The 12,678-nt window shown below is 33.9% G+C and overlaps 1 protein-coding gene across 1 annotated transcript in view; it reads right to left on the bottom strand.

The window, feature by feature from the left end:
* STX8 (syntaxin 8) overlaps window positions 1-12,678 on the bottom strand; it is a 333,250-nt gene that overhangs the window by 93,639 nt on the left and 226,933 nt on the right. The window contains exon 7 of the mRNA XM_074225606.1: window positions 9,078-9,179. Within this exon, the coding sequence (XP_074081707.1) occupies window positions 9,078-9,179 (102 nt within the window). The remainder of the gene's footprint in view (window positions 1-9,077; window positions 9,180-12,678) is intronic.

Below are 12,678 nucleotides of genomic sequence, written 5' to 3'. Positions count from 1 at the left end.
CTCAAAGCCTAGTTTTTTCCTCTACAACTGTCTTGCCATTGCTCCTAATCCACACTATGGGGCTAAAAGGAACAGTATAATTCCCCTTCCCCTTGTCACTCCTTTGACTGATGTCTGTCCTTCATTCTTGAAGATCATTGACCAAGACCACAGACAGCATATGAATTGGATTTGAGTAAAGAGGGGCTGTGAGAAATTACCAGACTCATTTTCTCTTCTAGAGTCATCTGAATCCAGTGGTCAGATATGAATCAGGATGACTGGAGATGGCCCTGGAATCGAGGCAATCAGGGTTAAATGACCTGTCCAAAATCACATTGCTAGTGTTAAGTGTTCTAATTCCATCTTCTAATTTCAGTCCTCTGACTCCAAGACCAGTGCTCTATCCACTACATCACCTAGTTGGAAACCTTTAAGTACACTTTAAGACAGTCATCATGTCTCCTTCAGTTTTCTGTTTTCTAGGATAACAGATCTTTCCACTAACCATCAAATGACAAAAACTAAAGACCCTTCACCTTTGCCCAGAACTGAATACAATATTCTGGCATGACAACAACAGAGTAAAGGATCATGCCTCTGAAACTTAATAATTATCTAGCTATGTGACCTTGGGCAAATCACTTAACCTTGTTGCCTCACAAAAACAAATGAAAAAACCCCACAAACAATAAAAATACTTCTTAACTTGAAGACCATAAAAGGAGTTTACTGATCCCTGCACTAGCAAAAAAAGTATTAGATTTACAGTCAGAGGATCTGAATTCAAATTCTATCTGCCACAAGGAGCCCTGATGATCCAAGACATGCCACTTAACCTCTCTGTACCTCAGTTTCTTCATTTCCAAGCTGAGAAAGTTTGAATAGATGCCATTCAAAATCCCTATCATCTCCAGATCTGTGAGCCTATAATTAGTTAATAAGGCTTAAAGCATTTCCTTCCTTGAGGGACTTGTATTTCAATAAGAGATTAAAAAGATTCTTTTAAAAAAGAAAATCAAGATCCTTCAATAATGGAAGAAATTAATTTCTAAAGTGGAATTTCACTCACTTAGAGGGCCCTGCACATACCCTTAAAATCATAAAAATAAGAAAATACTAGACTAGAAGATTTTATAGTACCTTTCCAGTTCTATGATTCCAGGATTACCTTATATTTCTCCATCACTTTCTAATCTTATCTTATTTCATTCTTATAATACTGTGGTATGGTCAGAGGCAAGCATTACTTATTTTTAATAATACAATATAATTTTAATGATAATAAATTAAAATTATTCATTTTTTTAAAAACAGGAAACTGAGGTTCAGGAGTTAAGTAATATAGTCAAAACAATAGTTATTGAACCAATACTAGAAATGCATCTCTTTTACTGTACTGTCCTAAGAGCCATGATTTATTCAGATAGTGCATAAAACCAGCACTGTCACACATTTAACTTGAGTTTAAACCTTGGAAAAAATTTTTCCCACTTACTCTGACAGTCATTATTGTGATTCTCATTTCGACAGTTATTTTTCCATAAGTCAAGATTATTTTTTCATCTTTTCATAAACTTAAGCTGTTTCAGGGGTCTTATTTATATAATTCCCATAAAACATTTTAAAATTCAAGTAACAGCTACTAAAGCCCTACTTGTTAGAAAGCACAACACGAAATTTCAGTGCAACTTGAGGACAATTTAGGAGTTCTGAAAGTAACAAGCACCCTAGCTCCTGTTTGCCCTTTCATTCCCAAACTGAGCAATGCCACCAGAAGTCAAGCTACATTGGTGCAAATAAAGGCTATCCCAAAGAGGGCAGGAACTAGGATCTACACAATGTTTCTGTGGCACTGAAATGACCAGTGCTACTGAAATCGGATGATAAGAGAGAGAAGAGGTGAGAGTTTAGAAAGGTGGGTGGATTAGTGGGTCAATCATCACAGAAGTACACACAGGATTCCAACATTTATAATCCTGGCTTTCTCAATCACATTCTGATATGAAGTGATACTAAATATCCTGGAGGTCAGAGATCCGGAAGAATGCTTTGCAGTATTAGGGGCAGGAGGTAGGGAAGAAAAACTGTAATGAAAAGATTTGCTCTAGTTTGATGACTTAGGTGATTTTAAAAACAAGGGACTTAGATGACATTGCTCCCTTCTTAAAGATCGGTTACCAAGAAGAATGTGATAATACAAACAAAAGGAGGGAAAGTATAGAATTGAACTGGGAAACTCTTTCAGTACTCCCTGATTAGCATGCACACAGACAGCAAATGCTAATTAAACACTGATGCCACCAAGCCTACAGGAGAAAACTTAGTCTTTGTTACACTTTTTAATTAGCATTTGATGCATCATTCCTTAGTAAGGAAGTACCAAGATAGGGTGAAAGAAGAGTTTTCTAAATGCCCAAAGTGGATTATTGCTTGTGTTCATGACTAATTCAAAGGGCTCAACTGCCCACTGAAAAGAGATCAAGACCAAAGATTTCAATTTTATATAGTTAATTAACATTTTTATTCACATGTAACTTTACATTGAATAACCAAAAAAGATGAGATGATATGGTATAGGAGAAACAGTTGTAGTCTAGAACTTAAGACTTCAGTTTTAGTCCTAGGACCCAGGATTTTGTGACTTTGGGCAAATACTGAAGATTTGTGACTTGGGCAATTACTGAATATCTCCAAATTTCAGTTGCCTTATTTGTAAAATGGAGATATAGTACCTTCTAGAAATAAGATGCCTGGACGAGATGATCAATCTACAATTTTGTTGTTGCTAGGCACTAGGGATATATCCTAAAGAATTTAAAAAGGTTCTATTTACTATGAACTTACATTCATATAGGGAGGGGAGATATGCGAAAATATAGATGTAAAAATATTAAATATATATTAAGGAGTTAAATATAAAATAGTTTGGGAGGGAAGGGAACAGCAGTTGGGTTTATCAGGAACAACTTCAAGCAAAAGATGGTGTTTAAGCTGAATTTTAAAGGAATAGAGACTCTATTACGTAGACACAAGGAAGGAGTGCATTCCAGGTTAGGAGGATGACTTCTGTAAAGTACCAAAGAAAGAGATGGGAGTATTGTGTCTGAAGAACAAAGGAAAAAGGGTCAATTTAGCTGTATTGTGGAAGAGAAAGTTATGTGCAGTGAGGCTGAAAAGATGGGGCCAGGTTATATAGTGTTCTAAAAGCTAAATAGGAGAATTTATATTTAAACTAGAGGCAAAAGTAAGCCACTGGAGTTGACACTGTCCAGTCTGTGCTTAAGGAAAATCATCTGGCAGTAGGGTGTACAAAGGAACAGAGTGGAGAAAGATGAGAGAGGGATAACAATTAGAAGCCTGTTGCAATAATAACAAGAGCCTGAACCAGTGTGGTAATGATATGAATGGAAAAAAAGGGGTCAGAGGTGAGAAATGTGAGGTAGAAATATTAAGATTTGACAATTGTTTGGATATATGGGAAGAGGAAGAGTGAGGAGTGCAGGATAAAGCCAAGATTATAACCCTAAGAAACTGGAAGGATGGTAGTATTGATTAAAAGAGGGAAGCATTTGAGGGGAAGGATAATCAGTTTAAATTTAGTGGACAGTATATCTAGAAATGTCTGTTATGTAAAATCGAAAGGTATCACTTTTTAAAAGGAAAATATAATTTGATAAAGGGAAAACCAAGCTTTAATTATTGCAATGAATATTTGTATGCTGATTGAACATAAAATAAAAGCAAGTAGCAATGAATTGAGAAATTCATCCCAGCAATTTCCTGCAAATAAAAAAAAAATGACGATTTATACAAAATTAAAATGACGGACCAGAGTAAAATCTATTGTGCTACATACAGCTAAATCTAAAAAATAAAAAAGCAAGAATAGTGATTATGATTTTGGATAAGGTTAATAGTAAAAAAAAATTAATGTTAAAGACCACAGGTATTAACTCTTGTAGGAATTTCTTTCACAGAGATGCCTTCTCCCAATGTAGATAGGCAATGATTATGCAAAACAATATCACAAAGTTGCTGGAGCACTAAGTAGTAAAGTGATTTGCCCATGGTGCTAGCATATGTAAGAGGCAGAATTTGTACAAAATTCTTCTGATTCTAAAGCTGGTTCTTAATCCATGTTAGCCACTACTGAAACAATATTAAGTAGATAAACACATACAATATAGCTAGAATTTAAATATTTAAATACAAAGCAATATGAATTGTAGAAAGTCTTAGAAATTAAGTTTAGGAGTAGGTCAAAGAATAAGTCAGAGAAACAAATGCACTGAATAGAATGCTAAATGATGAGATAAAATAAAGCTTATAAGGAAAAGCTAATGCAGTTTTTAGAGGCAAATTTATAACTAGACTATCAATATGAACAAAAGTATGCATTTTGAAAATCAAGATAAACATGTACAATATTGTAAACAGAATATCAATAATTTAATAATTTAAAAACAGCTCTTTTTTAGTCTAATAAAACTGACAAAACTAATGTGATTTTTTTAAAGAAAGATAAACTAAATTATCAAGATCAAAAATGAAATGAAAGAATTTATAACAAAAAACTACTATACTAAATTATATGCTACAAAACTGAAAACATTTAAAAACTAATATTTATAAAAATATAAAATGCTACCCCATAAAAATTATAATTTCTTTATTTTATTATTTTAAGAGCTTCTCAGCATATCAGGTATTTTTGACATATTGATTGGGAAATTTTTTTATCCAAAATAAAATATTATTTTAAAAATTAGGCCTATGAATATAAATTAAAATTTTATATACTTCCTACCCCAAAACAAAATCTTGAAATGCAAAGAAGACTTGAATCTCTTCTTTCAGGACAACAGGAAGTTTAACCTTTCTGAGAAACAGAATGCATAAAAAGGTCAATTTGAGATTGAACTAACTATGAGAACATCTTTGATCTGTATGTAAAATGTCATGGAATCATTGAACACTTGCTCATCTACATACAATGACAGAGAAGGGAGAAAAAATATCATTAATAGTTTATAAAATAAATTGTGAATCTTTATTATTAATACTAATAGAAATGATATGGATAACTCAAAGCAGTAATTTTATACCATTTATACTGAGCTCTGAAATCCACAGTAGATTCACCTTCCTACTTATTTTTTTAGAAATCTTACTATTCTTCATACCAAAAATGACTAATCTGTAAACATGTTAAACATAAATGTGTATGTACAATATTTACCTGACTGCCGCTAAGGGGAGGGAGGTGGGAAGGGAGGGTAGAAGGAAATTATGTAACTTTAAAATATGCATATACATGTGGATGAATCTCCAAAACATTTTATAACATTTAATTGAAAAAATAAAATAAAATATCAATCAAAAATTTTATTAAAAACAAAATCAGCATACATTCTCTGAGAACATACCAACTATTGATTAGAAGGAGGCAGCCAGAAGTGGCCTGATCTTATTTTTAACCTGTTCATGAAGGTTGTGTGTTTTAATGAAATCCACATAAATGGGAGTCATTTTTGTTAGGTTATCAGCTCGTGCAATTCCAGTAAAGAATGACTGATATTTTTGTCCAAGTGCAGTATACACTCCATTGCATTCAACCTGTCTCCCAGTCTTCATGTTTAAAACAAGATAAAGCTGGCCTATTTTAAAATCAAGGAAAAGAAGATCCAACCATTTTAGAGATCAATTTGAAACTATTCCCAAAGGGCTATAAAGCTATGCAAACCCTTTGATCCAGCGGTACCACTACTAGGTCTTATCCCAAAGAGATCAAAGAAAAAGGGGAAAGGACTTAGATGGACAAAAATATTTTTAGAGTTCTTTTTTATGGTAGCAAAAAATGAGAAAAAAAGGGAAGTCTATCGATTTAGGTAATGGCTGAACAAATTGTGATATATGATTTTAATGGAACATTACTGCTCTTTAAGAAATGATGAGGACACTCTAAGAAATCCTGGAAAGACTTATACGAACTGATGAAAAATGAGGTAAGAAGAACCAGAAAAGGAGATCATTGTGCACAATAACAGCAGTAATGTGTGATGATCAACTCTGAATGACAACTATTCTTAGCGATACAATGATCCAAGATATTTCCAAAGAACTCAAGATGAAAAATGCTATAACACCTCCAAAGAACTGATAAAACCTTAAAAAAAATCAAAGCAAACTGTTTTTCAATTTCTCTCTCTCTCTCTCTCTCTCTCTCTCTCTCTCTCTCTCTCTCTCTTTCTGTTTCTTTCACAATGTTGCCAATATGAAAATTTGTTTTGTGATATAAAAAGTAAAGTGTTTCATTGCAAGTTTCTTTGACAAAAGTTTCATATCTAAGGTATATAACAGTTATCCTAAATATTTAATAAAATTATATAGATGGATAAAACAAGATTAAAATTAAAAATGGATCAGTTCTATGAGCACAAGAGATAATTTGTGCTCCACTAGAAACCTCATGTTATCTAGAGAAAATGAGGAAGGATTTCAATGGATTCAGTGGATCCCCTTCAGTTGAACTTATGGAAAATCATGAATGAAAATCACATAGGAAGGGCAGGCATGGAAAGATTTTTGATCTTTATCACTGGTGGAATCATCTTCACTGATACTGTCACATATTAATTTAAATATCTGAATAAATTCAGTAAGTCTTCCTTTGCTTCTCTGTAATCATCATATTCATTCATGCACCACAATTTTTTTTAACCATTTAGGAGCCAATAGACACCATTTACTCAGTTTCCAATACAATAAAAAAGTGCTCCTACGTTTTGGAGGAAAGAGAGCACTAACTTTGGAATTCCATAGTCTGAAAGACAATTAAGCTGAGTCTTAAAGGAAGACATGATATTAAAAATAATAGCCAACATTTATATAGCACCCAATTTATAGCAGGCACTGTGCTAAGGACTTTGTAATTATTTTCTCATTTTATCCTCAATAACCATAGAAGATAGGGATTATTATTCCCATTTTGCAGGTGAGGGAAATGGAGTAAACATAGGTTAAGTATGTATCTGAATCTGAATTTGAACTCAGGTCATCCTGACTCTAGGCCTGGAACTCAAATTACTGTCTTACCTAGTTGTCCAGAGGATTCCAGGTGTGACACATAGGCAAAAGCAAAGAAGTAAGAGATGGAGTATCATATACACGGACTATTTTGTTAATCTGTCTAGAAGACAAATTGTGAAAGGCTTGAAATGCCAAAAGGAGGAACTATCTATTGGGAATTCAATGATACCATTGATATTAATGTGTACACATAATAGTTCAATTGGTGAGGAAAACAATGTCTTTCCATTTCATTCCTAACATTTGAATTCTATAAGGAATAAAGAATTAAAAATCATTCTTAAATAGACAACTGTGTGGTAAAAAAAAAATACATATGCTTTTAAATACAAAGCATTTCATATAAAGTATTTACCTGAAATATGTTCAAAATCAGTGACAATAAGAAAAAATATTATGTAAGGAATTCAAATTAATACAATTTGAAATTATGTGGGGAAGTCCTTAAATTGCTCATACCCTATGATCTAATGATCATACTAGTTTCATAACACAAGAAAGGTACATATAAAAAAGAACAATATTCATCATACTACTATTAGTAATAACAAAAAAATTTAAAACTCCATGTCCCAAACAAATAATGATTAATTGTAATGATTTAATTAATTATTGTGCCATAAGAAACAACAAATATGAGGAATTCAAAATATATGGGACTTGAAGACTTATGTAACATATTTCAGAATGAACAATACAAAACAAAAAGAACAAATACAAAATAATTGCTATTATTATGTATATGAAAACAAATTTAAAGAGCAAAAAACAACAGATTAAATTCTGTGGACAATAAAGGCACCGGCTGATAAAGCATATGCTTGACCTTTCTTTTTACATATAGAAAATTATTAAAGTTGCCTGTAAACCATCACACTTATTTTGTTTTGTCAAACTCTTGATACAGATTTTATGTTGTGAACTGGTAGTGTTTGGTGTTTTTAACTGATAAAAACAAATATTTTAAAATTAAAACAAGCTTCCATTAATATTAGTATATACTTCCTGCCCTCAGTTTCCATCACTTTACTGAAACTGCCCTCTCTATGGTCACTTCCTAATTTTTCTGCAAGACTTGATGTTCTTAACCTACCCTGTCTCAAATTACTGAAAATTTTCTCCCTTGGCTTCTAAGACTTTTCTGTTTTCCATCTACTTCTAACTTACTTCATTTTTAAATTTTTTTTTATTTATGTAAGACACAACTAACCAATTATTAAGTGTCTGAGGCTAGATTTGAACTCAGGTCCTCCTTATTCCAGGTTGGTGCTCTATCTACTGTACCAGCTAGCTACCCCTCTAACTTACTTCTTTTTCTTTTTCCTTTTTTAAGATTTTTGCAAGGCAATGGGGTTAAGTGGCTTGGCCAAGGCACACATCTAGGTAATTATTAAGTGTATGAGGCCAAATTTGAACTCAGGTACTCCTGACTCCAGGGTCAGTGCTCTATCCACTGCACCACCAAGCCACCCCCCTCTAACTTGTTTCCAATTTAGTCCTCTTCACCAGTTTCCCTTTCTGCATCCCATTTCCTAAGTGTTATCATTTCCCAAGATTCTGGCCATGTCATTATTTTTTTTCTTTAGGTTTTTGAAAGGCAATGGAGTTAAGTGGCTTGCCCAATGCCACACAACTAGGTAATTATTAAGTGTCTGAGGCCATATTTGAACTCAGGCACTCCTGACGCCAGGACTGGTGCTCTATCCACTGCGCCACCTAGCTGCCCCTAATGCGTCACCTAGCCGCCCCTGGCCATGTCATTACTCTCAGTTTTATCCATTGAAAATATCACCTATTTTCCTGGCTAAAGTTATTAACTCTTGACGTTGTTGGAACACAATTGTACCTCCATTTCTCTGAGCTCCAGATCCACATTTCCAACTGCCTAATGGATAAATCAACCTGGATGTATAACTCAAATTCACCATGTCCCAATTTAATAGCTTTCTTCAAAATCCCAAAAGATCATTAAAAAAGCATACAAATGTAACTCAGAGCTCTCTTACCACAAGATGTTGACTTTTTATCTACCATTTTCACTTGTCTGGTTTGATTACAAAGTCTTTCATCTGTGTTCTCCACCAGATTAGCAAGGTCATCAATTATCTCTAGAGGGAAAAAATATAAAATGCAGCATTAATAACTGGCAATGATTTGTTTTATATCATATTTCTTTGGCAGCTCTTTCTTCCTAGTACCACAAAGCTTCTCAAAAGAAAAATAACTAAAATTTCTGTTTTCTATTATCACAGCTTCCACATGACCAGAAATAGATTTATGGAGTATTCAAGGTCTATATAATACCCACTTAATAGAATTTTTCACTTAAAAAGAATAGGAAATCCATAATAAATGAAAAGACAAAAGAAAATCCTAAAATACATGAGAATCACAAATGTATATACTTCTTATAGGATTATCTATGTGCAACTAGAGAGTGAAGGTTTAAATCTCAAGAGAGTGGAGTATCATATCACTGATCAGATTTATGGATAGGTGAATAATTTATTAATAAACAAGGGTTAGAGAACAATGTTAAGTATAACATGAAAAATTTCAATTATAATTATCAAGTTTTTGTACAAATAAGATAAATATAACCAAGATCAGAAGAAAAGCAGAAAAGTGGGGGGGAAATTTTATAGACAATTTCTCAAATATATAAAGAACTTGTCAAGTCTATTAAGAATACAAGTTATTCCTCAATACATGATCAAAGCATATGAATAGACAATTTTCCAATGAAGAAATCAAGACAATTTATACCCATATAAAAAGTACTCTAAATCATTACTGATCAGGGAAATGCAAGATAAAACAACCTTGAGATATATCACACACACTAGATTGGCTAAAATGATTGAAGAGTAAAGTGACAAATGTTAAAGGAGATGTGGAAAAATTAAGACACTAATTGATTGTTGATGAAATTATGTACTGATCCAACAACTGTTGAGAAAAATATGGAATTATGCCCAATGAGTTATTAAACTGCCACAACTAGGTCTATTTCCAAAGATGATTAGAGGAAAAGGAAAGGAACCGATATGTAATAAAATGCTTACAGCAGCAAAGAAATGGAAATTGCAGGGATATCCACCAAATGAGAAATGGTTGAACAAGTAGTGGTAAATGAAAGTAATGGAATATTATTGTTATTTAAGATGATGAGCAGATGAATTTCAGAAAAATCAGGAAAGACTTACATGAACTAATGTTGAGTGAAGTGAGCAGAATCAGGAAAATTTGTATACAGTAACAGTAATGCTATGTGATGATCAACTATGATAGGCTTAGCTCTTCTCACCAATACAGTTATCACAAACAATTCTAAAAGATTTGTGATGAAAAATGCCAGTCACATCCAGAGAAAAAGTAATGGAATCTAAATGCAGATCAAAGTATACTATTTTCACTTTTTTATTTTTTTTGTTTTCTTTTTCTTTCTCTTAGTTGTTCTCTTTTGTGCTGATTCTTCTTGTACAACATGACTAAAATGGAAATATGCTTAACATGATTGTGCATATATAACCTACATCAGATTGCTTGCTGTCTTGGGGAGAAGGGAGAAAATTTTACAAAAATGAATATTAAAAACTATCTCTACATGTAATTGAAAAAGATGAAATAATATTAAGATTCAAAAAAAAGAATTTGGATGCTATGCCATATGGTGTACATATATTTATTATTTGTTATTACTTGTCTATGGCTTCTTTTAGTAAAATATAATTTACTTGATTATTTCTTTTAATTAAATCTATTTTTGTTTTTGATTTGTCAAGATAAGGGCTGCCTTTTTTAAAAAAAAATCAACTGAAGGGGAAGAGCCAAAATGGCAGCATGAAGACAGAAATTCCCAGAAACTCGTTCCAGAAAAAACTCCAAAACCCATCAAATTATGACTCTAGCCAAAATTTAGAGGGACAGAACCCACAGAGAGACTGAGTGATACAATTTCCCAGTATAAGAAAACTTAGAAGTTTTGCAAGAAAGGTCTGTTCCACCAGGCCTGAGGGTTGGAAAGAGCCATAGTGCAGCTGCAGCCTCAGTGCAGCACAGCTGCAATTGCAGTGCAGCACAGCTGGTCTGGGTGCCTGGGTCTGTGGCAGTGGGGGTGGTTTCCAGCTCTCTTGGCCCAGGAATCATGAGGACAGCCAGAACGGGTGGTGAGAGAACTCTGCCGCACCAGAGTGAGTATGGAGCAAAGCTCCAGCCTCAGAGCAGCCGTATGGTGAGAACCTTCAGCAGAAGTTGGCAGAGACACCCTGCAAGTCCAGAGCTCTCAGACTGCAGATGGTAAGGGGGTCTGGGGAGACTGCAGAGGTCTCTCTCTCTTCTCTCCCTGGGGCAGGACTCAGTTGTTTGCCCACAAACAGACATAGGTTGCAGTCTGGGCCCCTATTTATGCTCAAAAAAGACTTTGAAAAGTAATTAAGGGAGGTAGAGGAAAAATTGGGAGAAATGAGAGCAATGCAGATAAATCATGAAAACCAAGTAGGCAACTCGGTGAAAGAAATCCAAAAAAAATTGAAGAAAATAATATATTAAAAACCAGTTTAGGACAAATGGGAAAAGCATAACAAAAGACAAATAAGGAGAATGCCTTAAAAAGCAAAATTGACCAGCTGCAAAAGGAGATTAAAAAAAAGCTCTCTGAAGAAACAACTCCTTCAAATGCAGAATGGAACTAAAAGAAGCTTATGACTTTGTAAGAACTCAGGAAGAGATAAAAATGTACCTAACCCCCCCCCCCCCAAATTAGAAGAAAATGTGAAATATCTCATTGGTAAAACAACCAACCTCGAAAACAGATCCAGGAGAAATAATTTAAAAATCTTTGGGCTACCTGAAAGTCATGACCAGGAAAAGAGCCTAGACTTCATTTTTCAAGAAATAATACAGCAAAATTGCTCTGAGATCCTAGAAGCAGAGGGTAAAACAGAAATTGAGGGAATTCTCTGATCACCTCCTGAAAGAGATCCCAAAAGAAAAAGTTCCAGGAATACTCTAAAACTCCCAAGTCAAAGAGAAAATACTAAAAGCTGCCAGAAACAAAAAATTCAACTCTCATGGCTCTATACTCAGTATTACACAGGATCTACAAGCATCAAGGGCTTGGAATATGATATTCCAGAAGGCAAAAGAGCTTGGTTTACAACCAAGAATCAACTACCCAGAAAAACTGAACATCCTCTTTCAGGGGAAAAGATGGATTTTCAATGAAACAGGGAACTTTCAAAGTTTCCTACTGAAACAAACATAACTGAACAGATAGTTTGATCTCCAAGTACAGGACTTGGGGGAATCATGGGCGGGGGGGGGGGGGGGGTTGGATGAGAAGGACCAATTAAGAGAAACTTAATGATATTGAACTGTTTGTATTCCTGCATGGGAAGAAGATACTGATAACTCATGTGAACTTTCTCATCTATAAGAGCAGTTAGAAGGAGAATATATAGGCAAGGCACAGGAAGGAGCTGAATGTAATGGTATAATATAATAAAAAAGATGGAGTCAATGGATGATAAAGAAAAGTACTGGGAGGAAGAGAAAGGAGAGGAAGAAGGGGCTAAGATATTTCACATAAGAGTCAAGAAAAAGCTT

The sequence above is a fragment of the Macrotis lagotis genome, chromosome 2, assembly GCF_037893015.1.
Source record: "Macrotis lagotis isolate mMagLag1 chromosome 2, bilby.v1.9.chrom.fasta, whole genome shotgun sequence".
Classification (NCBI taxonomy): domain Eukaryota; kingdom Metazoa; phylum Chordata; class Mammalia; order Peramelemorphia; family Peramelidae; genus Macrotis; species Macrotis lagotis.
This window is presented reverse-complemented; position numbering and strand designations above follow the sequence as displayed.